The following is a 24,529-nucleotide window of genomic DNA, read 5'->3' on the forward strand; positions in this document are numbered from 1 at the left end:
TAGAAAGCACTAAATGCCAGGCGGGGTGGTGCACGCCTGTAATCCCAGCAGCCAGAGAGGCAGGGGCAGGCGAATCTCTGTGAGTTCGAGGCCAGCCTGGTCTACAAAGTGAGTTGGACAGCCAAGGCTACAAAGAGAAACCCTGTCTCAAAAAGAAAAGGAAAAAAAAAAAAAAAAAGGAAAAAAAAAAAAGGATTAAGTGAGATTAAGTGATTTTTTTTCCAGGCACCTATTTATGCCTGTCACTCAGTTGACACGATATGTTATGTGTTGGTAAAATTCAATTGTTTCCAAATCCTTACTACAAATGCAGCATTTGGGGGTACAATTTTACCCCAATTGTAGCCTAGTCCAACATCAGCCTGGTCCCCCCCTAAGCTGCCTCACCCTGTACAGGCATCTCAGGGTGTGGAGCTGGCCCTGACTTCCTGAACCTGCCTCTTATTCCATGTCAGGTGTTGGGTGTGGCCGGGAAGCCCAGGCTGACATACCTCCTGGTATCATTACAGAGTCCCTGTCCAGAGTGGCAGAGAGACAGGAAGAGTGAGTTACAGTCAAGACTGTAAGCACTGTGGTAATCTCGCTGACGTTTCTGACATCGTTCCCTCTAACCAGACTGAGAAATGCCAGGGTGCCAGACTCATTCTCCATCATCTTACCCAGACCCGAGGTCCTTGGGTTTCTTCCCTACTAGCTCTGAGTAGGAGGACAGAAAAGGGGTGTCCCGGCCTGTAGACAAGGACCAGAGGGCTAGGGGCCTCCTGCACTGTGATCTCAGGTAGATGCGGGAGGATCAGGAGTTCAAGTGCATCCTCTCCCACATAGTAAGACTGAGGCCAGAATGGGCTACGTAAAGGGAAGGGGGTGTGGAGAGGTGTTAAGCAGCAGCTAAGTCATGTACTGCTCCTGCAGAGTTTATTTCCCAGGACCTTTGTTAGGCAGCCCAGAACTGCCTATAATCCCAAATCCCAGCTCCAGGGGAGCCAACACCTTTTTAACCTTTGCTGTCACCTGTTCACATGTGCACATAATTTCAAATAAAAGTAAACCTATGAAAAATGTTAAATTTTTGATTATGTCTTTTTTTCATGATTAAAGTTTTAGGACAATATAAAATAAGGAGACAGAAAGGAAGATAGGGAAAGCTCTGCTCATGCCTGTGAGACCCATGGATGCCAGGGACAGCACAGCCAGGCGGAAGTGTCCACCATGTGAGTGGAGCAGCCAGGCCTCTCCAGAGGAAAACCTGAGGGAGCAGGGCAGGGCCTTGACCTCAGCGTCTTCCACAGCTCCCTGCTGTCTGCTACATCCTTGAGGGTTGGAGGAAGGCACTGTCCTCTGCTCCCAGGTATCTAGCAGGCTTACTCTCTGTGGTCTGTGATTCCTTCTCACAGGCTTCTTCCCACACACGCTGGCCTTTGCTCAGCTTTTTGAACCTATTTGCTCTACAGGTCAGAGTGTCGGATACTCTACTAGTTGGGGTCTGGTTTTTGGAGGTGGAACTCTGGGAAGACCTCAGAGGTGACTGGAGCCAGGTTTGGCTAGCCCTACCTTCCAAAAGCCCTTCTTAAGGTCTGTGTCAACTAGCCAAGCTACACCAGAGATCTCAAGTGGGTCCTGAGAGCTGCAAAGATACAAAACCTTTCTCCCACTGTGTGCACAGAACGCTACCGTAGGGGAGAGAATTTCCTTGGTAGCTAACATCTGCAGCACTTACGATGTTCCTACTATGTGAGCAGGTGCATTTTCAAAGATATCTGTACACAGGCTTGAAGTTCACCACAGGTGGGTCTGGGTCTAGCAAGGGCTCCGCCTCAGGGCTCAGTGCTGAACACCAGACGCACGGATGGATGGGGCAAAGCTTCTTGCTCCGATCCCTAACTCACTATTAAGTGCCTAGCTCTTTGCAGACGCTCCCTGCGCCTCCCCCGCTCCAGGCTGCAGCGGCGCAGGCGCCAAGTCGAGCAGAGCGTGGAGCGGAGGGCGGGCAGCCGCGCTCCGGGCCGGGGTCCCGAGGGAGCAGGTGAGCGACCCGCACCGCACGGCCCCCACGGCCCTAGGCGAACACGCCGCCCAGCCGCGCTGCGCCAGCGCCCCCGCCTTCCCTGCTGGCAGTGCTGTCTCGCCTCTGCTGGCATCCCCCTCCTCCCTCTGCCTGGCATCCCTTCTCTTCCCTGCCTGGCATCCCTCCTTCTGCTCCCTGGCATCCCTCCTCCCCTTGCCTGGCATCCCTCCTCCTCCTGCCTGGCATTCCTTTTCCTCTCTCTGCCTGGCATTCCTCTTCCCGCTGCCTGGCATCCTTCCTCCCTCTACCTGGCATCCCTCCTCCCTCTACCTGGCAGTCTTGATCCTCCCTCTGCCTGGCATCCTTCCCTTTTGCCTGGCATCCCTCTTCCCTCCACCTGGCACCTCATCCCCTTGACTGGCATCCCCTTCCTCTGCCCACCTGGCACTTCCCTGCTTTCCCTTGCTTTGGCCTCCTCCCTTTACCTGGCCAGTCCCTTCCTCCCTATCTGGCATCCTTCTTCTTCCTTGCTGTCATCTTGCTCTTTTCTGGTGTTCCCTACCTTCCTGACTCTCTTTATTCCCTCTGCCTGACACCCTCCCTAACCTAGTAGTACGTCTTTTTCCTACCCGTTCTACCAATTCCCATCCAGTCCCATCTCTGATACCTCATTCCTACCTGGTACCCTCTCTTCCCACCCCTGCTTGGTACCTTCCCCCCTCACCTGTGAACCCTCCCCCACCCTTGTCTGGGACCCTGCTGCCTGGCACCTTCCCTTCCCTGTCTGGCACCACCCTCCTTCCCACTGCCTGGCACCTCCCTCTTGCCTAGCGCATTTCCCACCTGCTTCTCCTGGCATCGGTCTCTCACTTGCCCTATGTGGCATCCTTTCACTCTCTCCCTACCTGACACTTTCCTTACTGCCTACTGCCTGGGACCTTCCCAAACTCCACTTGCTACCCTCCTTCCTGGACAACCCTCTCCCATTCCTGGTATCACCTGACGCTTACCTGCCTGCCGACACCTACCCTCAGCCTCAAACTGTAGTCTTTTCCCTACGCACACATTTCTACCTCGTACCCCCATGGCTCTCCTCATGTCTCACATTCCACCTCAGCATCCTCAGCTGGGCCCACTCTGCCTTCCACCTTTGGCCCACAGATCTCCACCCATATGCTCTATGTGTTCCTGGACCACTCTCAAACCTGCCCCTGCCCCACCTATGACACTGTACACTCTTTGCCCCATGCCTGGGACCTCCCTGCTCTTCCCAGGAAGGAAAGGCCACCAGACCTGGGTGAACCCAGAAGGCAGTGCGTCCAGGAGAGCCTGGAGCAAGTTGTTGACTGGGGTTGCCTTGATGTTAGGTATTATCCTGGCCAGAAGGTCTCTCTTCGCTTCAAAGCTCCATTCTCACCCCTGAGGCCTGCCTTCCTCGGTTAGAGACAGCTCTCTGCCTGGGGTCTCAGCTCCTGGCAGAAGTTCTCTATCCTGGACCCAAGTCCATGTGTGAGGCACCTGCTGCTCGCACCTGTGCTCTCCCTTGGGGTTGGCTCTCGCTGGCCCCAAGGCCTGTCCCCTTCTGCACAACTCCCCATATTCTTCCTCAGACCTCCTGAGGGCCGCTGAGAGGAGAGGAGACCTGGAATGTAGCCTTCCCCCAGGGCCCTTTAGAGCCTGCGCTGGGCCTCAGGACCCAGGCCACTCCTCCCACAGCCCTCTCCTTTCAGATCCTCCCCAGCATGGCCCTTGGTGCTACAGTCGTGGCAGGCTCTGGGCCGGGGCACCAAGGGGGCACTGGATGACTCCCCAGTTCCGGGACCCTGCCATCTATGACTCCAGGTCTTCAGCACCTACCCACCGTGGTACAGGTAGGTGCTTTCTCCCCTGCCAGCCTTGGAACAGGAGCTTCGGCCAAAGCCTGTCCGCTCTAGGCTCCGGCAGCGCCTTGCTCCCCACCCCCAGTGGTCTGCCCACTCTCCCTGCTGGTCCCCGATGTTCACACAGGGTCTCTCTGCACTCTCCTGAACCTGATGACACCCATCATTAAAACCTTCCCCCACATCTGAGCTAATACTTACAAGAGTCACCTCGCCTCCCTAGGATCCCCTAGGTCTTGCTTCTCAAAGCTACTCTGATTCAGGAACAAGTTTACATGAAAGCCGAGTTCCTATGAAAAGGGCTTATGGGTCTGATTTCTCCTGACTCCTCAGTATCCATAGACTCCTGGATGCCTGTTGTCTCTCGGTTCACACGCCTCCCAGTGATCCCCATTACCTGGAAGGAGCCTGCTGGTGCTTGACACATCCTGGGCTAGGCAATCTACAGACAGGCTGAGCAAACCTCTCAAAGCCCCGCAGAGAGGCTCAGACAAGGGGTTAGTCATGATAGAAGGGAGTGGTGGCAGCTCTTCTCTGCCACCATGCAGGCTTCAGGCTTCTACTCTCTGTATAGAAGAGGAGGCCTTGGGTAGTCTCACAGCAGTACCCCCTTGTCCCGAGGGACACTCTAGAGCTTAGGAAAGGGAGGCCACTTTTCAAACCTTGCTGGATATGGGAAAGGGCTGAAAGAAATGCCACAGCTGCCGTGGACCTCTAAGGAGGGGGACATCAGGGCTTCCTGAATGGATGCAGCTTGAAGGGGGTCTTGGAAGACAGGGCTTCCGGAAGGCCTGAGCTGTGGGACGTGTGTAGGCAGTGAGGCCTCTCTCAGCCTCCACTTCCTCAGAGTGGGGCAAGAGGAGGCCGCCAGCAAGTGGGTGTCCCTTTACACTCTCCTCAACACACAACTGGGCCCAGCTCAGGGGAAAATGGTATAGGGCTTTGCCGGCTGGGTAAGCCCAGCCTGGCTCGGGAGTGTTAGAGTCACGTGGTACCCAAAACGTTGAAACAAGCATGGTATGAGCATGCCCCTACTATTCGGGGAGCCTTAGATGCTTTATTGCCCGCTGAAAAGTCAGCTCTCTCAGCTCCTTTCCCACAGCCTGACCAGCACCTCAGGTGACAGGGGGACCTCCTTGTAAGTCTATAGGGGGTGTTGTAGGAAAGATTCCCAAAGCCAGTGGTATTCAGGTGGATCCAGACAGCCCACCCCAGAGCAGGCTCAGGCTCCACATCCTAAGGTTCTAGTTAGTCAGAGGAAGCTGAAATGAAGGTAGGAGCTGCTTCAGTCTTCAGCAGGTGCACAGAAGCTGTCCATCCTGTGATAAGCTTCATTAAGCACAGCTCATTTGGGTGTCCTGAGTTAAGCCCCGTGTGGCTACCTGAAGGACGTGATCTCCCTGTAGGGCTGAGCAGTGGGGGGTGGGGGGGAAGAATGGAAGGAAGCTTGAAAAGACTGGGGGTTTGAGGCAGTGATAAGTGGCCTTGGCTCACTAGATGACTCCTTGGGGAGCCGGGAGTTCCAGCATGCCTGGTCCCCCCCCCCCACCTGCCAGAGATGAGGTGACAAAGCGTATGGCTTGTTTGCTTTTCGATTTGAGAGTCACGTGAACATGAAGCCAACCCTCCTGTGTTTTGCCAGCACGCTTTTGCTGGCCAGGCACGTGAACAGGCATTTGGAGGTTCATAGACTCCTCTGTGACCCGGTGGTGAGCTGTGCAGTGGCTGGCCCCAAGGACTCGGTGTGCCATTGCAAATGCTAGGGAGCACTAAGTGGCAAAGGCAATGAGCTGAAGGTGTCACTGAGAGGTGTCTTTGCTTCTGGGAGGTGGGTGTGTGACGTACCCTGGGCTTTGGTAGGATTCTGAAATTCTGGAATAAACACAGGGGCCAACCTGAGGCCCCTGTTTGCCTGCTGCTGGTGGACGCTCAACCTAGGGTCATCTTCTGGGGACTGTATCTCTTGTCCCCAGTATCCTCCGATGGTGAAGGATGTGGGGAACCTAGGAAACTCCTAAGGGACCTGGTGGGAGAGCTGGCTGCCCGCTTGGGCTGTGCTACCATTTGGATAACAGACATACACTCTGTTCCCTTTCTTCCCAGCTGTGAAACCAGTCTCCCTGTGACCTAACCTTACTTCTAGGGAATTTGAGAGTGTGCCTCCCAAGCCTGGTTCTGCACATGCCTTTACTGGAATTTACAAACTTGGATTGATTCCCATTTGGACCATTTCTCCAGACGAAAGAACATTCTGGGGCCCGGAGGCAGGAACAGGGCGCTCCCAGGGAGGGTAGAGAAGCAGAGAGAAGGTGCCTCAGGCAGATGTACTCCCACTCTGCTGTGCTTCAGAAGGGGCTTGGGGGCCTTGCAAAGTCAGTGATGCAAGGAAAATTGGTACTGAGGGTAGATGAGGAAGGGAAATGTGTTGTGGCCATGGGTGAGGCCAGTGTAAGCACAAACTCCCACGGTTCTGTGACTCCTGTCCCCAGACTCAGCCTTCCTTACGCCAAAACCTAACTACTGATCAAACTACTGTTATTCTGGCCTGACTCTTGTTGGGTTGTATAAGGACCTCTAGCGTGACGAATCTGAGCAAAGTCTTCAACAGTGTCCCAGCAGTATCCTGGCACTGGGCTGTGAGCTGACTGTCACACTGCCTGGCTGTATAGATCTTTTATGCAGCCTGCTTAACCTGAAGATGCAATTTAGAGCCACTAGGAGCTGGACAGGCGGCTCGGAGGTTATGAGCACCTGTTGCTTTCTGCAGAGGACTGGGGTTCGGTTCTGTGACTCCAGGTCCAGATCCGCTGCCTTCTTTTGATCTCCACCGGGCATGCATGTGGTGCATGTACATACATGCGGGAAGGCAGAAAACTTGAACACATTAAAATCAAGTTGTTTAGAGCAACCAGCAGAAGGGATTGCTGTTTTCAAGAAATAATTGTTATGTTGGTATTTGTGACTATATGTCTGATACACATTGGACAGAGAGGGAGGTCAGTCTAAAGTCGGGGGTAAGTTCAGAGTCACATTCTGAGAGTCTGCTAGAAAATAAAGACATCTCCATGTCTAGCAGGTAAGTTGAGGCACAAGGCAGACCAGGCAGCCATACTCCTTCCCTTTAGAACCCAGACACTCCAAGACCCAGACAGAGTCTAGGAACTCATTAACTGAGAGAGGCTAGACCAATGGAGGAGGCTGGACCATGGGGCCTGAATGCGGAAGGCCACCCTTCGCTGACTGGGGCTCAGGCACCTAGATTGTGGGAACAGAAGCACATGGCCTGTCCCGTATGGGTTCCCCAAAAGAGCAGGGCTAACCATGGGGAAAGCTGCCCAAACATCCTCCTGTTGGCCTTGTCAATGAAATTTATACCTTCCCCTTTCTGTCAGATGGGAAAGAGGTGTGCAGAGAAGAGGAAGGGTTAATCCAGGATCATCTCCCGAGGGATGGAAATTCCCTTGTGAACACACGAAAGAGGGAGGGTCCTCTCAGCGGTGGTATTGGGGCAAGCCGCACTGCTAGACAGTGTCATCGGTGTTCAAGTCCAGACCTGGGACTTGACCTTTGCCATCATCCACCTCCTTATCTGTCCTTCAGGACCATCACCATGCCCTTTTATTGACTTAAAAGACATATTTAGATTTATTTCTTTTATGTAAATGAGTATTTTGCTTGTATGTATGTGTGTATGTATGTATGTGTACCCTGTACATGCCTGGTACACACAGAGGCCAGAAGAGTACGTTGGAGCCCCTGAAACTGGAGTTACAGATGGTTGTGAAGTACCAGGCAGATGCTGGGAACGGAGCCCAGGCCCTCTGCAAGAGCGACAAGTGCTAACTGCTGAGCCATCTCTTCAGCCCCCTTTTATTGATTTTTACTTTCTACTTATATCCCCATTCCATTTTCTTCTTTCCCCCCTTTAGATAGGGTCTCATATAGCCCAGGCTGGCCTCAAATTTGCCATCTCTTGCTACCCCTTCTGCTTCCATGGCCTTCCTCCATCCTTCACCTTGGTGAATTGCGTTCAGTTACATGTCACTCTGAGTGAGGCTTTTCCCACCCCTGATTAGAAGTGAAGTCCCACGTAAGTCTCATGGCACCTCCTAAAATTTAAATGTTTAATTGTGGTGTTGCTTAAAGATATGATCTACACTATACAGTTGTCTTTTTTTTTTCCTTCAGTTTTCCCTTCAGCCCTACTTTATCACCACCCCTGTCTCTCCCTGACTCTTACTTCTGAAGAAAACCCAAAGGCTGGTGGTGTGCAGCCCGGTGGCACAGCTTTGTGCTTAGCACGGGTGCTTGCTTTCCTGCCTAGTAGGAAAAGTATTTCTGGAATGAAGAACAGATGAATGAGACAGTAGCGGGTAGGACAGAGGAGGCCTTGACTCAGAGGAGCCAAGGTTCCTGTGGGTACAGCTGGCCTCACAGTGGCCCTGCCTTGCCTGCTGACACCTCACTGCCCATTCATGTGCTCTTGGCCCCACCAACTGGTCCAGCTCCTGCAGACCGCTGGCTCTTCAAGGCCAGACTCACTCCTTGTTCAACTGTTGCTATGGGACAGAGAGTTTCCTGGCCTTGACTTTGGCCTGGACCTCAGGGGTTGCAGAGAGTAGGCTTGCTCCCAATTTCATCCCAACCTGCTCTCCTACACATCCTGTCTCCTTTGGGGAATAATTAGCTCTGCCCTTCTAGAGAGGCTCCCTGAGGGCTGGACAGACTTGTTATAGAAGATGAATGCTGCCTGAGCTGGGCATGGCAATCCCACACTCAGGGAGCTGAGGCAGGAGGGATTGTCTCGAGTTCAAGGCTAGCATGGACTACATAATAAGTTAAAGACACACACACACACACACACACAGAAGGGGCGGGGAAAAAGTGTCTTGTTTGTAATGACTCAATGCGTGAGAGCAGAACGTTAGGCATGAAACTACCGCTGGGAGACCACTGGCGTCCAGGTGGGTTAGAATAGCTCCTCAGCCCTGGCCTCCTCGGTGTCCTCTGCAAGCCTTGGGGCACCAGCCCCCTTGATTCTGGGTCCCAGCCTCTGCTCAAAGTGTCAGCTTCGTGTCCCCCCTCTTAAGAATTGACCGTAGTTTAGTTCATCTTTATTGCTGACACCCCCCAGTCTTTTCCATCTGCATACTGGAGAGTCCTCCTTTCTCGCCTTTTGTAAAGTTTTTCTTTGCCTCGTTTGTGCTGGGAGGAGTCGCAGCGGGGGTCGTGAGCTCTACCGCTGAGTCACAGCTCCAGCTCCCAAATCGGTTCACTTCTAACCCGCCCAGTCTTGCAGAGTACATCCCTGTGCTTATGGTCCTCTCTTAGTTTCCCCTCTTTACCACTGCTCTGTTAGGCCTCTTAATTCAGAAGAAAATGCTGAGACGCCCTCAGCTTGCTGTGTAGCTTAGAATGGCCTTGAACCTCTGACCTGCCGGCCTCCACCTCCCCAAAGCTTGCATTATGGTCCTGTTTTATGCAGTTCTCGGGTTTGAACCCCAAACCTTATGCATGTCGGGCAAGTACTCCATCAACTAAGTCACAGCACAGGTGTCGGAGACACTTGAAGGTGGCCCCCTCAGTGGGCAGTGGCCCAGCTCTTGAGGTACTCCCTACCTGCTTCCTCAGCAGTACCCAGGCACCTGCAGGAAGTAGAACTCAGCAGGTGGGCGCACAGCAGCAGCCAGTGTCGCTTGACTTTCCTGATTGTTATTAAAAACGTTTCCTTAGTTGAGCCTCAGAACACTGCGGTGTAAATGCGGTTAGGATTGCCAGCAGTTTTAAGACGATTACACTGAGGTTCAGAAATCTAAGTAATTTTCCCAGTGGACAGGGCATGAGTCCCAACTGGGGTGTCTCCACCACATCCGGCGCTCAGAGTCATGCCGTGCCCAAACCCTGCTGGTCCTCAGAAGGACAAACAGCCACCCTTTGTATAAACCCCTCTCCAACCCAGCCCTTCCTCTTTTACACCCAGCACTGAGGCCCAAGGTCAAAAGTTATTTATCATCTCACAAAAAGCCCATGCTACTCTCTTGTAATCATTGCTGGGCCCTGAGGGGCATTTGGGTTGCAACCCCTAAAATAAGGAATGGGGAGGCCATATGGAGAATTGAGAACGTGTCCCTTGAGAAGAACAGGCTTCTCTGAAAGGGACAGCCCTTCCCAGCTTTCTCTGGGGGCATCCACATGGACAGGTCGATGTCAGGGGCCAGGTTATTAAATTGCTAAGAGAGTCTAGAAATCTCCCTTTACTCATAAAATCTCCCAAATTTTAAGGTTGGAACTGAATTAAAGTATTTAGGACATAGTGTGAGGCCTGGAGGGATGGCTCAGCAGTTGAGAGCTTTGGCTGCTCCATCATGAGAGCAGAGTTCAGACCCAGTACTCACATAACAAGCCAGGCAGCCCACGGCTCTGAGAGTCGGGAGAGAAGAGCATCCCCGGGGCTTGCTAGCTTCCAGCGTAGCCAAGAAAAAGCTGAGACCAAGGTTCAGGGAGAGAGACATTGCTTCAAAGGAATAGATGGCGAGGGTAGAGGAGGACACCCGATGCCCTCTTCTGGTCTCTGTGTACACGCCTGCACACACAGGTCCATGCATCACACACACACACACACACACACACACACACACACACACATACGAATGCACATTCGTGGATATATACATATGTATATACAAAAATAAATATCTTAAAAAAGGCATTGTGTGGCCAGAGCAACACTGAACCCCCCTCACCCTGCCACCTGTTTTCCCTTTTCTTCCTCAGCCCAGGACCCAAACCAGCTGCCTCAGAGGCTAAACTCTATCTAGTAGTGCGTGTCCATTCATTTGGAGGTGTTTGACTGAAGTGTGCCTCCATGCACTTATGGTATAGATAAGGAGGGCTGCATGGGCGCGGGGGTGTGCCGAGGCCTATGGAGCCACTGGCCCTGGGCAGACAGGGGACCAGTGAGCCCGCTCTGTGTTCTTTGCTGGTTACAGTGGCATAAGCTGTCCCACCAGAGCCGAGACAGGACTCTACTGGCTGGATGTTACTATTATCAAATATTGCTAAGAATTAAGATGAGCTGGTCAGGGTGGCAAACACCTATAATTCTATTTGGGGAAGGCTAAGTCAGGAAGATCAAGAGTTCAAATGGCTAAATCTCAGCACTCATGAGGCACTGGCATGTGGATCTTTGTTAGTTCAAGGCAACCTGGTCTACATACTGAATCCCAGACTAGGGCTATACAGGAAGACCCTGTATAGAAAAAAGAGAGCTCAATGTTAGCCCGAACTACAAAATAGGACCCTGTGAAAATCCCATGTATATATTAAAAAATAATTGGAAAGGAAGCCCACTGGGCACAAAGAAATCTGTAAAGTGGTTTTCTTCAATTCTGTCCCTTTTCAATACGGAGTGTAAAGACTTAGAGCAATGATTTGGATGAAGACTGATGGCCACATTCCCCAGACCTCTGAATGCTACACAGCTGGAGATGGTAGCTCTGTGAGGTATCAGTACCAGAATCAAGAGGCTCCCAACCAGCTGAGTAATGAGCTAATTTTCCCAAGATTAGGCAGGGATAACCAAAGTACCTTTCCCTGAGTCTGAAGGACTGCTTCCAAGCAAGTGGGAGGAGAAAGGGTGTGAGGTCTCAAGGCACGTGGGAATAGAGTCTCTTTCTTGGTTCACATTCTGATGCACTGGAGGTGTCCAGAATTAGGGGTTCCCATCTAACCCACATGGGGGAGGGAACTGTGATAGCTGCCTTCTGTTTGGGGGGATATGCCTTTAGTACCTCGGGTGAGGGGTTGGCTGGAGGTCAAATCTCTGTGAACCATGGTCCTGAGGACACACTGCTATTCCTGAGTTGCTGGGGGATGAGACCCTGGCTCTGTGCCTGGCTCCAGGCCTCCTCATGCGGAAACAGGCAGAACCTACTGTGGCCTTCAGTGCTGTTCCACCTGATGAGCCCCAACTCAAGTACTGCAGCCAGCCATGCTTGCTGCCTCCAGCAGAGGTGGGGATGCAGCGCCATTCACTCGTGCCACCTCCTTGTCCAGCTCAGTTGGGTGGGGGTTGGCTCACCGAGGGCCACTTAGGGATGACTGCTTCTTCGTGTCCTAGGGACTCCCAGTATTGCCAGCCCAGGCTGTGGGCTGTCCTGGAGACCTCGCTGCAGAGCTCTTCACATTCACACGCCTTGGGCTTTGAGATAGGCCCCACGGCTATGCTACTCAACTCTACCTTGTGGCCCGAGCTGCTGCCATTTTGAGGCAATGCCCAAGGCAGGTGCTGATATTAGCTCCTCTCTAGGCAGGAACTGTGTCTTCAGGAGTGTGATTTTTCAGCCCCCAAAAGCTGATCATGTGCAAAGGCCTGAGGTTATTGGGGCCCAATGAGTTTGAGAACTGGACAAAGGATTTGGAGTCTGTTAATGTGATGGAAACCACTGTCAGTTCTTAAAAAGGATGTACTGTGTTCCTAGTCACACTGTTAAAATATTGATCTGGCCATGGTGTGGGAAACAAGTTGGAGAGAGATAGGGGTGAAGAGAGGAGTCCAGGAGAGAGATGGTCACGCCCAGACCTAGGGTGGTAGAGGGTAGATGGGCTTGGAGGGTCAGGAAGAGACAGAACCCTAATCTTAACCCTGTAGTGGGTGTGAGGGTGGGGGAGGAGAGGACGTTAATAACAACAGAAAAACATGGAAAATTCTGGGCTGAGATAACTGGCCAGCTTGCAGCCAGTTGGTGATGCAGCTAGAAGGGAGGGGAGATGGGACCTTCGTGCAGGCAGAACTCCAGAAGCAGATACAGGGCTTTGTGGCTGTGTGGAATGTTTGTGAGGGGCTGTGGAGGCCACTGGCAGCAGAGGTGGGTGGGGCCTGTGTGAATGGGAGGGTGGGGGCGTGGGTACACTGCTCTCACTCAGGTTTGGAATTGCAGTTAAAGCCTCAGCCCTGATTCAAAGCATCAGGCCCTGCCCTTGGCTGTTTTATTTTATGAAACAGGGTCTCACCCAACCCAGGCACAGAACTTGTTAAGTAGTGGAGGTTAGCTTGGTATGTCTAATTCCCCTGCTTCCACCCCCTGAGTTTGTTTATTTGTTGATTGGATATTTGGGGATGGCCTCGCTCCCTCCTCCCACTCCTGTTTGCCTATAGCCTGAGGCTGCAGTAGAGAAGTGGAGGAGAGGAGGCCCACAGCTCAGTTGGTGGACCACTTGCCTAGCAGGAACAAAGCCCCAGATTCAGCCACCGGCACTGGATGCCACACGCCTGCAATCCCAACCTTCAGGAGGTGGATGAGGAAAATCAGAAGTTCAACGTGGTTCTCAGCTACATAGAGGTTTCTCGGCTTGAAACAAAGGAAGACAAACTAGAAGCAGGCTCTATTCTGACTTAGCAGATGGCGTGTGTCAGCTGTAATTCTTACCAGTTTAGTCCTGACCAGGCTGTCCGGACTCCTGCTTTCCGTTCCCATCCCACCATTTGTAAGACCCTCAGCAAGACAAAGCCTGAGCCCGAGCCCCAGGGAAGGGTGCCACTCTGTGGCCCAGAATCATGGCACTCTACTGCCCACGCTTGCTTCACCCCGGTGGGGCTTTTCCCACATCTAGTTCAAGGCTCTGCACAGATGGCCCAAGATGGCTTCTGTACCTCACCTGTCTGGTGCTGCATTCCTGTTCCCTGTTCAGAGCCCTTGGCACTAAGCCCCCTACCCATCTTGTCTACTCAAGGACTCTTCTTGGAGCGTGGACACTTGCTCACAGGCGAGTACTAGGTCCCTAGGCCCAGCTTTCTTCTAGGTGCCTCTGCTGTCAGCCCCAACTCAGGTCTTGGATGGTTGGCCTTGTGGGTTTGTCTGAGGTTCATGCCCAGGGCGTACACTTGTGTGTGGCTCCTGAGGGTTCCTTCCAGCCTGCAGCCCCTAGGCACAGCCTCTTCTAAAGTTTCAGGCCACTGGCTTCCCATGTCGTGAGCCATCTGCACACTGCTGCAGGCTAGGCTGTTCTCTGCTGGGATGTGTCTAACGATTTGGGAAGTGTCCAAACCCCCCAGGGATCCCAGGGCCTAGCGTAATTAGTCATTCTGAGTAATTGCCTGGCTATTTTCTAGGAGCCCTAGCCAATCTCTCACAGCTCCCTCCAGGGTATTTGTATGGCCTTTCCCACTCTCCTCACGCCCCAACAGCTGAAGGGCCCTGAGGATCTTCTGCTGCCACTGTGTCCTCGAAGGGATCAGCCAGCAGCAGGATCAACTGGGCCTGCAGTGTGAGGTGGAGGCAGCCCAGGTGGCCAGTGACTCTGGGATACCAAGAACAGCTTTGTGTCAGTAAAGCATTGAGCCACGCTGTAACCTCATAGCCACTGTGAGCAAAGGCAGGGCTTCCTGGGTTTCGGGCAAGGAAAATGAGGCTCAGAGGTGCCAAAGGACTCAGGGCTCAGCCAGATGTGAGACCCCGAGACATGACTGCAGAGATGAGGTTCTCACCTGAGGCAGTCCCTCCTTCCAGAGGCAGGGGACAGTGTCTGGCTGTGTTTTGTGCCCAGTATCATACTGGAGAAGATACTGGAGGCCAGGGATGCTTCAAACACCCTGCCATGGACAGGAGAGCCACCACAATAAGTCACTCTGGCACAAAGTATCACTCAGCGCTAAGGAGGCCGAGCTTGGCGTCCTGCCCCCAGTGCCAATGGGGCCAAGTGTGAGAAAGGTGATCTACAGCCTCGGTACAGAGCATCCCACATGCTGCCTGCAGGGACTCCACTCAGGACAGTGGGCTAGGGACATAGAGGATGACAGGCCAGTGAGGCCAGGCTGTCAAAGCCCTGGCCTAGGATAGCTGATTTCCAGGGCAGAGTGACCAAGGCAAGGGCCAGTTCTAGGAGCAAGGCCTGCTGCCTGCTACCAACTGCCACTGATCTCATAGGGAAGGGTCCTCGAGGAGGGCAGCTGCCAGCCTTAGGTACAGAGGTTTGCAAAACTCAGGGGTGGGATACCAAGCAGGCCCTGCAGACAGGCCTAGCCTGTTTCCTCCCTCTGTCTGCCCACAGGGAGGCTTCTTAGCTGCCACCAAAGCCTTTGACCCCAGGAGCTGCTTCCTAACAGACTGTACAGTTTGGAGGTACAAGGAGATGCAGAGCCCAGCTTTGACCAGGAGACACTTGGTCATGGACACACCACACAATCTCCATTGCTTTTCATCCCAGTGTACTTTCACCAGGTTTTACAAGAAATCTGGGAAACCACGGAGATAGCTTATTTGGTAAAGTGCTTACCATGCAAACACGGGGGCCTCGGATTGATCCCTAGCTCATGTAAAAAAGCCTGGACATCATAGTACAGGCTTGCAATCCAGTGATGGGGAGGCAGAGATAGGCCCATCTCTGAGCTTGCTAGCCAGCCAGCTTAGAATAAGCTTCAAGCTTCGGGTAACTAACAAAAACCAAAATCTAAGAGGTACAGCCCCTGAGGTCGACTTCTGGCTTCCACACACATGCACAGCTGCGTAGACATATATCCCCTTGCACATGAACATGCAGCACACATGCGGAGGGAGAGGGAATGGAGGGAGGCCGGAAGAGAGAGATCCATAGTCTATCCCACAGAGCCAGCATCTTGCCACACACATCACTTCTTGAGGGCTGGGGTAGGGCCACCCGAGTCTCCCAAGCCGGTGGCAGCCGAGTGGTGCCGGGAGGGCAGGAGGAGGTGGTGTGTCCTGTAGACAATACACTTCTGAAGCACAGCAGCCTGAGGCGAGAGACAAGAGATGTCTGGGCGTGATGACTCATGCACATGCTTCTTCATGTTACACAGATAAACACGTGTGTCCAGCTGTAATCCAGGAAGAGCCACATAGCAAGGGGCTTGTTCCAAATTTAGCCAAGATTTTTTTTTTTTTTTTTTTTTTTTACACAGGAGGTAAGAGTCCTCCACACTGTGCATTGACATGTGTTATTTTCAGACAACTTGGTGTAACTCGTTGAAGATTTATGTTCCCAATGCTTGAAATAATGTGACTGAGTTTGGGGGGAAGTGTTTAAGAGATAATCAGAGGTAAATCGTTTTATTCCAAGAGTCTTGTGTCGGGGGTCAGGTGGGTCTTGTGTGTGTGTATGCTCGAGTGTGTGGGTGGGCGGGGGGGGTTGCATGTCTATGTGTTTTGTGTGCATGCGTGCTGTGGGTGTGCTCTGCCTGTAGGGGTAACTGAACTCACCCACCCGTGTGTGGCAGCAGAGGTTGACATGAGGTGTCTTCCTCTGCTCTTCTCCACTTTGTTTCTGAGCCAGAACCTGGAGTTCACTGGTTGCCTGGCTCCTGTCCGTCTGTTTCCTGAATGCTGGTGTCACAGAGGTACTTCACTGGGTCCAGATCTGTGTGCATGTTCTGGGGATCTGAACCCAGATCTTTCTACTTTCATGGGAAGCACTTTACTCATTAAGCCATCTTCGAGGAGCCTTTTGATATCCTTCATTGTTTAACAAAGCGGGTATGTGGAAAGGTGGGAATGCTATTGTGTAACTCTGAGAATCCGGACAGGTGTGCCTTCCACAGGAGATTCTGTGGAGGCAGCTTGGGATGGAGGGGAGACCCAAGGACCTTCATATCAGGAGATCTGGTGTTGCACGGCTTCTGAGAACACCATTCTCCCTATCTTTAGATTAGAAATCTTCCAAGGTAGGTGCCTGAGGGGGACAGGCAGGCGCCCAAGGGGCCTTCAAGGAGTAGCCAGGTCCTTGCCTGTGAAAGCATTTGGTCCCGTGCAAATAGAAGCTGTGCTGTTATCACTGAGATAACACTGCTTCAGATAGCCGCCTTTCCCAGCACGGGAGCATGCTGCAGATTCAAAACTGGCTGGAGTAGGTATCTCTACCTCCATCTTTGATTGATTGTAGCCTCTGCTATGTCCAAGAACTCGAAAGTTATCCTCAAGCAAGACTGATAAAAAGCCTTACCTTTTGGGAGCCTGCACCATAAGGGGGTATGAGTAGGGGTAGAGGTGGGGAAGGTTATATAGGCTGGGCTTGCTCTAAAGAACTGCTGAGGAAACCGAGCAAAGGAAAAGCAATAAGGAGCTTGGAGGGAAGAGAGAGGATGCAGGTTTTTTTCCTTTAAATGAATTCATTTCTTCATGGTGAGTGGAGGTGTACATGCGGAGGTGAGAGGGCAGCTTGCCCCACTCAGCGTTCTCCTGCCACCGTGTTTGTTCTGAGGATCGAACTTGCTGCTTGGAGGCAAGCACTCATGCCCCTTGAATTATCTCTTGAGCTGGGTGCTCGAGGCTTTTGTTTTATTTTGTTTGAGACAGGGTCTCACTCCCAGCTGTGGCCAGCCTGGAACTGGCTGTGTAGACCAGGCTGGCCAGAAACTCAGAAGTCAGCCTGCCTCTGCCTCCTGCGTGCTGAGAGTCAAGGCTTGCTCCTTCATGCTCAGCCTATGGCTGCAGTTTTCAACAGGAGACAGACAGACTGTGGCTGGATGAGAACAGATCTGCAGGAGGTGAGCGCCCTGCAGGCAGTGGAGGAGGAGCAGCAGCCCAGGTAGAACAAGGAGCAACCTGAGTGAGGCTGGGAAGTACCTGGGTTCCAGAGAGCCTCAAGAGGCCCAGAGCAGCCCAAGGGGAGAATCGGGAGGCGAGACCTGCAGGACTTTGGCCCTTACTGAAAATCAGATAGGAAGCCTGGGGGGTCCAAGCACCAACAAAGTGTCCCTTTTTGTGAATCTTGCTGATGGGTGGTGGCAGCACCTTGCTCTGGACAAGTACAGGTGCTGCAGCTTGCAGGAAGCCTTTCGCCCCACCGCTTGCCCCTTCTTCCCATGTGCACGTAGAAGCACATTTGCAGCTTGCAATGTTGAGTGTCCGCCTAGGGGGTCGCCTGACTGCCCTGTCGGGGAGCAGGCTGAGGAGGTGTGGCAAGCTGACCACTTAGCCCTTGTGGTTTTGACCCAGGGGACAGCAGCAAAGGGGTGGGGTAGGGGGAATGGTTGGACTCTTGATCCAGAGCCAGGGGAATATTTCTTTGGATTGGATGTGGGTATGAGAGAAAGGTGGGATTTTAGGCTAGCTCAGAAAATGGGGGCCTGGGCCATTGGAAGAGGGAAAGAGCAGAGAATGAGGTAGAGCAGTGGGATTAAGTTGGAGCAGCTCTATTAAAGATCTGGGTGGAAATGTTGAGTCAACAATTACACGCAGGAGTCTGAAGTCTGGGAGAGAGACCTGGATCATGGGAATATTTCAGAGCTCAACAACACATGGTACCTAGTAAGCACAGACCTTCGGGAGGCAGAGGTACCATTGAGATGTGATGGAGGGCTGCGGGAGCTGAGCCCTTTCTCTCAAGGTGCTCTGACATTGAGAGGGAACATGATGAGCGGGACACATGAGGAGCCTGAGGGCAGTCACCCTGGGGGCAGGAGGACGTCAGAGAAGGAAGCAGTTTCCTTGGTCAAACACTGTAGTCTGCTAAGCAAGATGAGGCTTGGGCATCAGTGGTGGTACTGGACAGTGTGGAGGCCATTGATGTCCCTGGCAGGGACACTCTCAGTGCAGCCGCTGGGATTTGAGTCCAAGAAGAAGTGAATATAGCAAATGCACGTGCTCTTGAGAAGTTTTATTGCAACTGGGAGAAGTAGGGTAAGGGGAGATCTCTTCAGATGGGGGAACAACAATACTGTGTGTGCTGGCAAAAGGGTTCAGCAGACACAGAACTTTGATGGTAGAAGGAGGGAAAATAGTCAAGAAACTTTAAAATGGTACATTTGATGGAATAAGGTTGGCCTGGCTGTGGCATGTTAGTAGAGAACTGGTTTAACATACATGAGGCCCTCTGTGTGTTATCTTACCACTCGGCATCTTTCCTGCATTCCTAGAATTCAGCAGGGGAGAGTGGGATGCCAGACGGCCTTCTGTCTGGAGATGAGGACAGGTGTTTCTTCTGGGGAGGACAGGGACATCCCTGGGAACACAGTGTTAGACATGAGGACGTGAGCAACCCTCCAGGAAGCCATGGGGGCGTCTCCCTGAGTCCTCAACTTCCTAGCGACAAACACTGAGGACTCCACACCAGCATCTGCAGACAGATCAAACAGTCAGGAAGTCTGGGGCATGTCATGGTTGACTCCTCTGAGAGCAGCAGGCATTAGGATACTACATGAGGTTGGCAGCGGGAGGCTTCGGAGGGTTGAGCAGGCTTTCATGAGGATGGTGGGCTGTCCCACCTGAGGGGCCCAGAGAGCCTCTGCCAGCTCCAAGCTCCCGAAGAGGAGAAGCAAAGCTTGCAGCTTTGTGTAGCCAGACCCAGGACATATTCCCCTCTATTTGGTACTGAGTCGTCTCATATTGAAGTCCTAGACTCTAGCCAAACCTGTAAGGTGTTGATCGAGGAGGAGGAGGGGTGACTGAGTAATACATCCTTTCCTCCCCCCCCCCGGTACTGCCTAATTCAACCCTTAACGCAGTCTGCCTACAGGCAGTCATGCTGGCACAATGGGCCAGCGCCCTTCAAGACTCCACAGAAACACGGCCCCACACACCTGCTATAGCCTTAGAGAAACAGGCACCTAGCCTCCGTGGCTCCTTTTTATTGTTTTTATTATTTTTTTACAGTGCCCTAAGCTATTTGGAGTGACCTGCTCCAAGAGACCACCTAATTAATGGAGGCCTTGAGGGGGATGAAAGAAAACTGGCTGTGAATCCAAAAAACGTGCCTTCCCTCTAGGCCAGCGGGATGCTCAGAGCCCCAGAGGCCAGCTCTGCGCTCCTCCTGCGACCAGCAGCCTCAGCTCCCCGATGTTTGCAGTTCATTGTGTGTGCGGTGTGTGTGGGGGTGGGAGGGGTGTCAAGGAGCATCCCATTAGACTGAACAAACCCACGCAGGCAGAGAGGAAGGAGGACCGTGCATTCAGCTAACCTTTATCATGTACCTGCCCACGGCGCAGGACCCTGGGGACCCCACGGTAAGGTCTTACCCTCATGGCAGGGGGCCCATGGCATGGCGTATGGTGCTGAGGGCACACACGAGGTGTGGCAGAGGGAAGAGAGTGACTGTGAGGAGAGGAAAGAGGGAGGCTGGGTGTCCCTTCGGACTTCACAGAGGAGTGGCTGACAGGGGTTCAGGCCCCCCTGGGAACAGTACCCACTGGCTGTGAGGATGTCTCCATGTCTCTCTGCCCCCTTCCTCCCCACCCTTCCCTCTTGTCTGCCTCAGTTCTTTTCTATCTGTGGAGTCCTTGGCTCTCTGAGCAGGAAAGGCCCTGGAATCCCTGGGCCAAGTCTCTCCTAAGGAGGCAGGAACAGACAGATAACAGCAACTCTTTCAAGGTCACATAACTATTTTCGTGTCCTATTTTTTTCTTTGTTTTTTGTTTGTGTGCTCTCTCTCTCTCTCTCTCTCTCGCTCTCTTTCTCTCTCTGTGTGTGTGTATGTGTGTGCGCATGTGTGTACATGCATGCAAAACTAACACAGCAAGGCGAAGTCACACAGAGACAGCCTTTAGAGTGGCAGGCTGTGTGCTGGGCTCCATGCGTCCTGACACCAACAGGGAGGCACACTCACTGCTACTCAGGTACCACTGTAAGGGATCTCCCACAAGGACTGTGTCTGAGTCTCTCAGGTGGGAGAGGAGTGGAGGCTGGGGTCTCGGCGACCTCTTCTCCCACTTCAAGGAACTGGGCCTGGTCCTAAGTTATAGTCAGAGTTCCCAGGGGAATTGGAGCTTAGTCATCAGACTCTGAGTCCCCTGGCATGTCCCAGGATTTAGTGACCATGGGAGAAGGGTGTGGGCTTAGGTTAGGGATGGGACAGGTCACAGAAATCAGGAGCCCTGGCCCTGAGAACTCCAAAAGGGCTCTCTTCATACTCCCCCCGATAAAATTAGGCTAATTGTATTCCTCTGAGGGAAGTTTTACTGCTGGATTGAGAGAAGGCTGACAAGAGAAAGGGGTCTCTCTGGCAAGATATCCTTTCTCCCTCTTCTCTCCTTTGTTCCTCTCCCACTCCCTCCCTTCCTCTCCCCAGCCAGCTTCCCTTCTCTCCTTCCAGCCTTCCATTCCCCCCTCCCCCCCCCCCCCCCCCCCCCCCCCCCCCCAACACACACACCGCCTTGTCCCCAATCGGGACCTCCACAGAGGGCGGGAGCACAAGACTCTGGGCTCCGGCTGGGGCTGGGTGGCCATCTTCCCGCAGAGAAGGAGTTAAGTCTCTCCTCTGCATCCCTCCTCCCTCCTCCGCCTCCCCTGGCCGCGGCGGAGTCCTGCAGCTGGGCCCTGGGCTGACCTTCACCGGGAGGGAGGCCGCAGCGCGCATGCTCGGCCTGGGGACCGGTGCGGGCGGAGGGAGGGCGGTGCAGACCGGCGGCCCAAGCCCCCAGTGCACCGGCTGCGGCCGCTCGCTCCGCACGGTGGGGGGGCGAGGCGGCCAGTCCGTCCCGCAGGCCGCGGCGTAGCGCTCCCTGCGCGGGGAGCGGCGCTTTGCCATTTGGTGCTGGTCGTGCTTCTGCGAGGGAAGGAGAGATGGGGGGACGACAGGGGGGACTCCGGCTCCGGGCCGCCGCGCGGCCGCCCTCCCCTTGCCCCAGACACGCTCTCGGGCCTGCCCGGGTGTGGCCTGCGCCCTGTCGGGTTGGAAGAAGTCCGGGCTCTCCGCAGGCGCTGTGGGCGGCGTGTTACTGCCCAGCGTCCTGGTGGCACTGAGCTGGTGGGGTTCCTAGCCTTTGTGAGAAAGGCTTCCGGGCCACAAGTCCCCCACCAACCTGCTAAAGAGCATGCTAACGTGCCTGCTTACTGGTGAATCGGGCACCTCATTGTATGGGGTGTGGGGGAGGCCAGCGTGTGCCTAAATGTGCAAATCCATGTGGCTCCTTGTCCCTGTCCTATGTGTGCCCCAGGTGTTTGAAGGTTGTGTGCCCATGTCTGCCATTTGTGCGGCCTGATACCCCGAGAGGGGGCGCTCGAGAAGGGCCTGTCTAGGGATCTGACGATATCCCCCATCCCCCCAGCGCTGGCTTCCACTCAGCCCTAACCTCCCACAACCTCCTTCACCACCAAGACTTCAAAGATCTGGTTCCTCTCCTTTAGACTTCCCACGGCCCCAAAGCTGAGACGCCGGTCTGTCTCCTGTCTTACTCCAAGAGGTGGCTCTAAAAGTTGAGAGCACCCATCCTTTCCTAAAGCCTAGAGGTGTCTACCCCACTCCCAGGGCCTCCAAGGACTGGGATAAAGGTAGCTGCGGTGACTCCCATCTTCAGGTACATGGCAGAGCACTGACTGCATTCACGGCCCCGGAGCTTTGTCCTAAGTTTTTGGTGTTGCAGAGTCCCAGTACCCAGGCCTGGGGGAGACATGGACCCAAGGCCTTCTGGAGTCACAGCCTCTTTGGGATACCAAACCCAATACACCTGAAGCAGAAGGCGCGTGAGGCATACGAGTCCAGCCCAGTCTGTGGACAAGGCAGATGGTATTGGACATTTGAAGAAGACCAAGGTGTGTTCCCATGATTGAGGGCAGGGAAGACTCCCTGCAGGAACCAGGGTCTGACCTGGCCTCAAAGGATGAGTATGATGGGACAGGCAGGGGGCAGGTGGAGGCGTTAGAGTGGCCGGAGAGACTCAGACTAAGGGATGGGGGGTGGGGTGGGGGCGGGGGTTGTCGTGGAGGTGAGCCGCTGGACCCAAAGAGATGTCACTGCAGCTACCAGCGGCCACCTTTATGGCCTGTGGCTGCTGGACTCAGCCCACCCTGGACTGGCGCCTCCCACAGATCTGAACAAGAAGTTCCCTCTAGCCTTCCACGGTGACAGTAGGCGCCTGAGAAGGCAATGACAGACAGCAGGCATGCTAACAGGACCTGCGGGAAGCTAAGGTGCAGGCCAGACATACTCCTGGGAGAACATGCCCTCCACTCCTTGTCCTGAGCCATGAAGACCTTCTGAAGGGTCAAAGGTTAGGACCCCACGGTGCTAACTGTGTTTGTACTGTGTTTGAGGGCTCACATTTCAATGTGTTTCCACAAGTTCCCTCATCTGAATTCTGACAGCCTCAGCCCCAGCTTGCCCATAAACGTGACCCTTGGTTGTCCCAAAGCCCGCGGGCTCCTCCTTCAGAAGGTGGGGACGGGCGTGGCTTACGGCCTGGGCGGGGCCTGGGCTCGATCAAGGGATCTGGCCCCTCCTTACTGTTGGTTCTCCACCCCGGGGTCCGCCAGTTGTCGCCACACGGTCCCTTTTGGGGTTCCCTCATTTTCCTTCTCCACACTCCTGCTTTCTCCTCGGTCCTTGGGCGGACCTCACCATCCACAGCCTCTCCGGGTCTTCACGCCAAGGACCCACCCTGGCTCAGCACCACTCCTCACGTTCACTCTTCCTGTTCTCATGAGCCCGGTCCATGCCCCCTTTTCGGAAATACTTCCCCTATTGCCCTCACTTTCTCACACAGAGACAAACAAAGACTCCCAAGCCCAGAAATAGACTCCCACAGAGCTGAAAGACACAGGCCGTGTCCTGCCCCGCACGCAGGCGCGCAGGCACGGCGGCTCCAGCGGAGGGAAGCACACAGACGAGGCGTTTGTCAGTGCACGCACATAAACATCCACACCCACAGCCACTGCGCCCAGCCACAAAGGGTGCAGACACACGGGGTGCGAGACAAGGGCACACACAGCTGCGGACGCCCGGAGCCCGCCTGGCCGGGCACACCCACCGCGGCCGGCCCTGGGACGGCAGCAAGGCCTCCTCGGGCCCCCCCCCCCCCAGATTCCTTCCAGCAAATGTTTCCCTACTTGGCCTGCCTGGTCCCTGGGGAAAGAGCCTCAGAAATGCGGCAGGAGCCACTTGGGGGAAGAAAGTTGGAACTGCCTGTTCCTTGCCTGGCCCTGTCGGCGAATTCCCTAACCGAGAAACTATTTGTGGCGAGGGCAGGGTGGCCGGCGAGCCCCCTGTCACCTCCCCTGGTGTTCCCTCCCCGCGCTGCCACCGGCGGGCCTCGGGCGGCCTGGGCGCAGCGCCGCTGCCCAGCGCTCAGCGTCCGGGCAGATCGGCTTGTCTCGCCGCTTGTATGCGCCGTTCGGAGCACGCGGGGTGCACGGGAGGGCTGCTCTGTCCCCGCCGCGTCGCAGGCAGACCCCGGGCCGCCGGACTATTTCTGTCTTATCAGTGCAGGAATGCGGCAGCCGCGGCGGCGGCGGCGGCGGGCGGGCGGCGGCGGCGTGGGCCGTGGGCCGTCAGGGCAGCCCTGAAGGGGCCCCCTCCCCACTCCGCTCGAGTAGAAGTGTGAGAGAGCCCAGCAGGACTCAGAGGGGAGAGTTGGAGGAAAAAAAAGGCAGAAAAGGGAAAGAAAGAGGAAGAGAGAGAGAGAGTGAGAGGAGCCGCTGAGCCCACCCCGATGGCCGCGGACGAAGTTGCCGGAGGGGCGCGCAAAGCCACGAAAAGCAAACTTTTTGAGTTTCTGGTCCATGGGGTGGTGAGTGGGGGAAAGTTAGCGGGGGAGGGTGAGCGAGCTGGCTCGGGCTGAATGGAGGGATGATCGGGAGGGGCCGCCGGCGCGCTCCCGTTCTCCCACCTCTTTGGTTGAGGGGCGCACGGTCACGGCCCAACCCTGGGACCTTGCCGGCGCCCTGGCATCCGAACACGTCGCCAAGCGGTCGGCTGGGGA

General features: G+C 54.4%; 1 protein-coding gene across 4 annotated transcripts in view; it reads left to right on the top strand.

Moving 5' to 3' along the window:
- Positions 1–1,953: 1,953 nt before the first annotated feature.
- The window catches only part of Smarcd3 (SWI/SNF related, matrix associated, actin dependent regulator of chromatin, subfamily d, member 3), a 31,531-nt gene continuing 8,955 nt past the window's right edge, over positions 1,954–24,529 (top strand). For 2 of the 4 annotated variants that reach the window (XM_055612629.1, XM_055612630.1), the window contains exon 1: positions 24,127–24,337. In XM_055612629.1, coding sequence (XP_055468604.1) covers positions 24,260–24,337 — 78 coding nt within the window. In that variant the 5' untranslated portion in view covers positions 24,127–24,259. Of the gene's footprint in view, positions 2,024–3,735; positions 3,877–19,758; positions 19,841–24,126; positions 24,338–24,529 lie in introns of those variants that run through there. The other 2 variants (XM_055612631.1, XM_055612632.1) reach the window with 2 other exon arrangements.

The sequence above is a fragment of the Psammomys obesus genome, unplaced genomic scaffold (assembly GCF_907164565.1).
Source record: "Psammomys obesus unplaced genomic scaffold, mPsaObe1.curated_primary_1811, whole genome shotgun sequence".
Taxonomy (NCBI): Eukaryota; Metazoa; Chordata; class Mammalia; order Rodentia; family Muridae; genus Psammomys; species Psammomys obesus.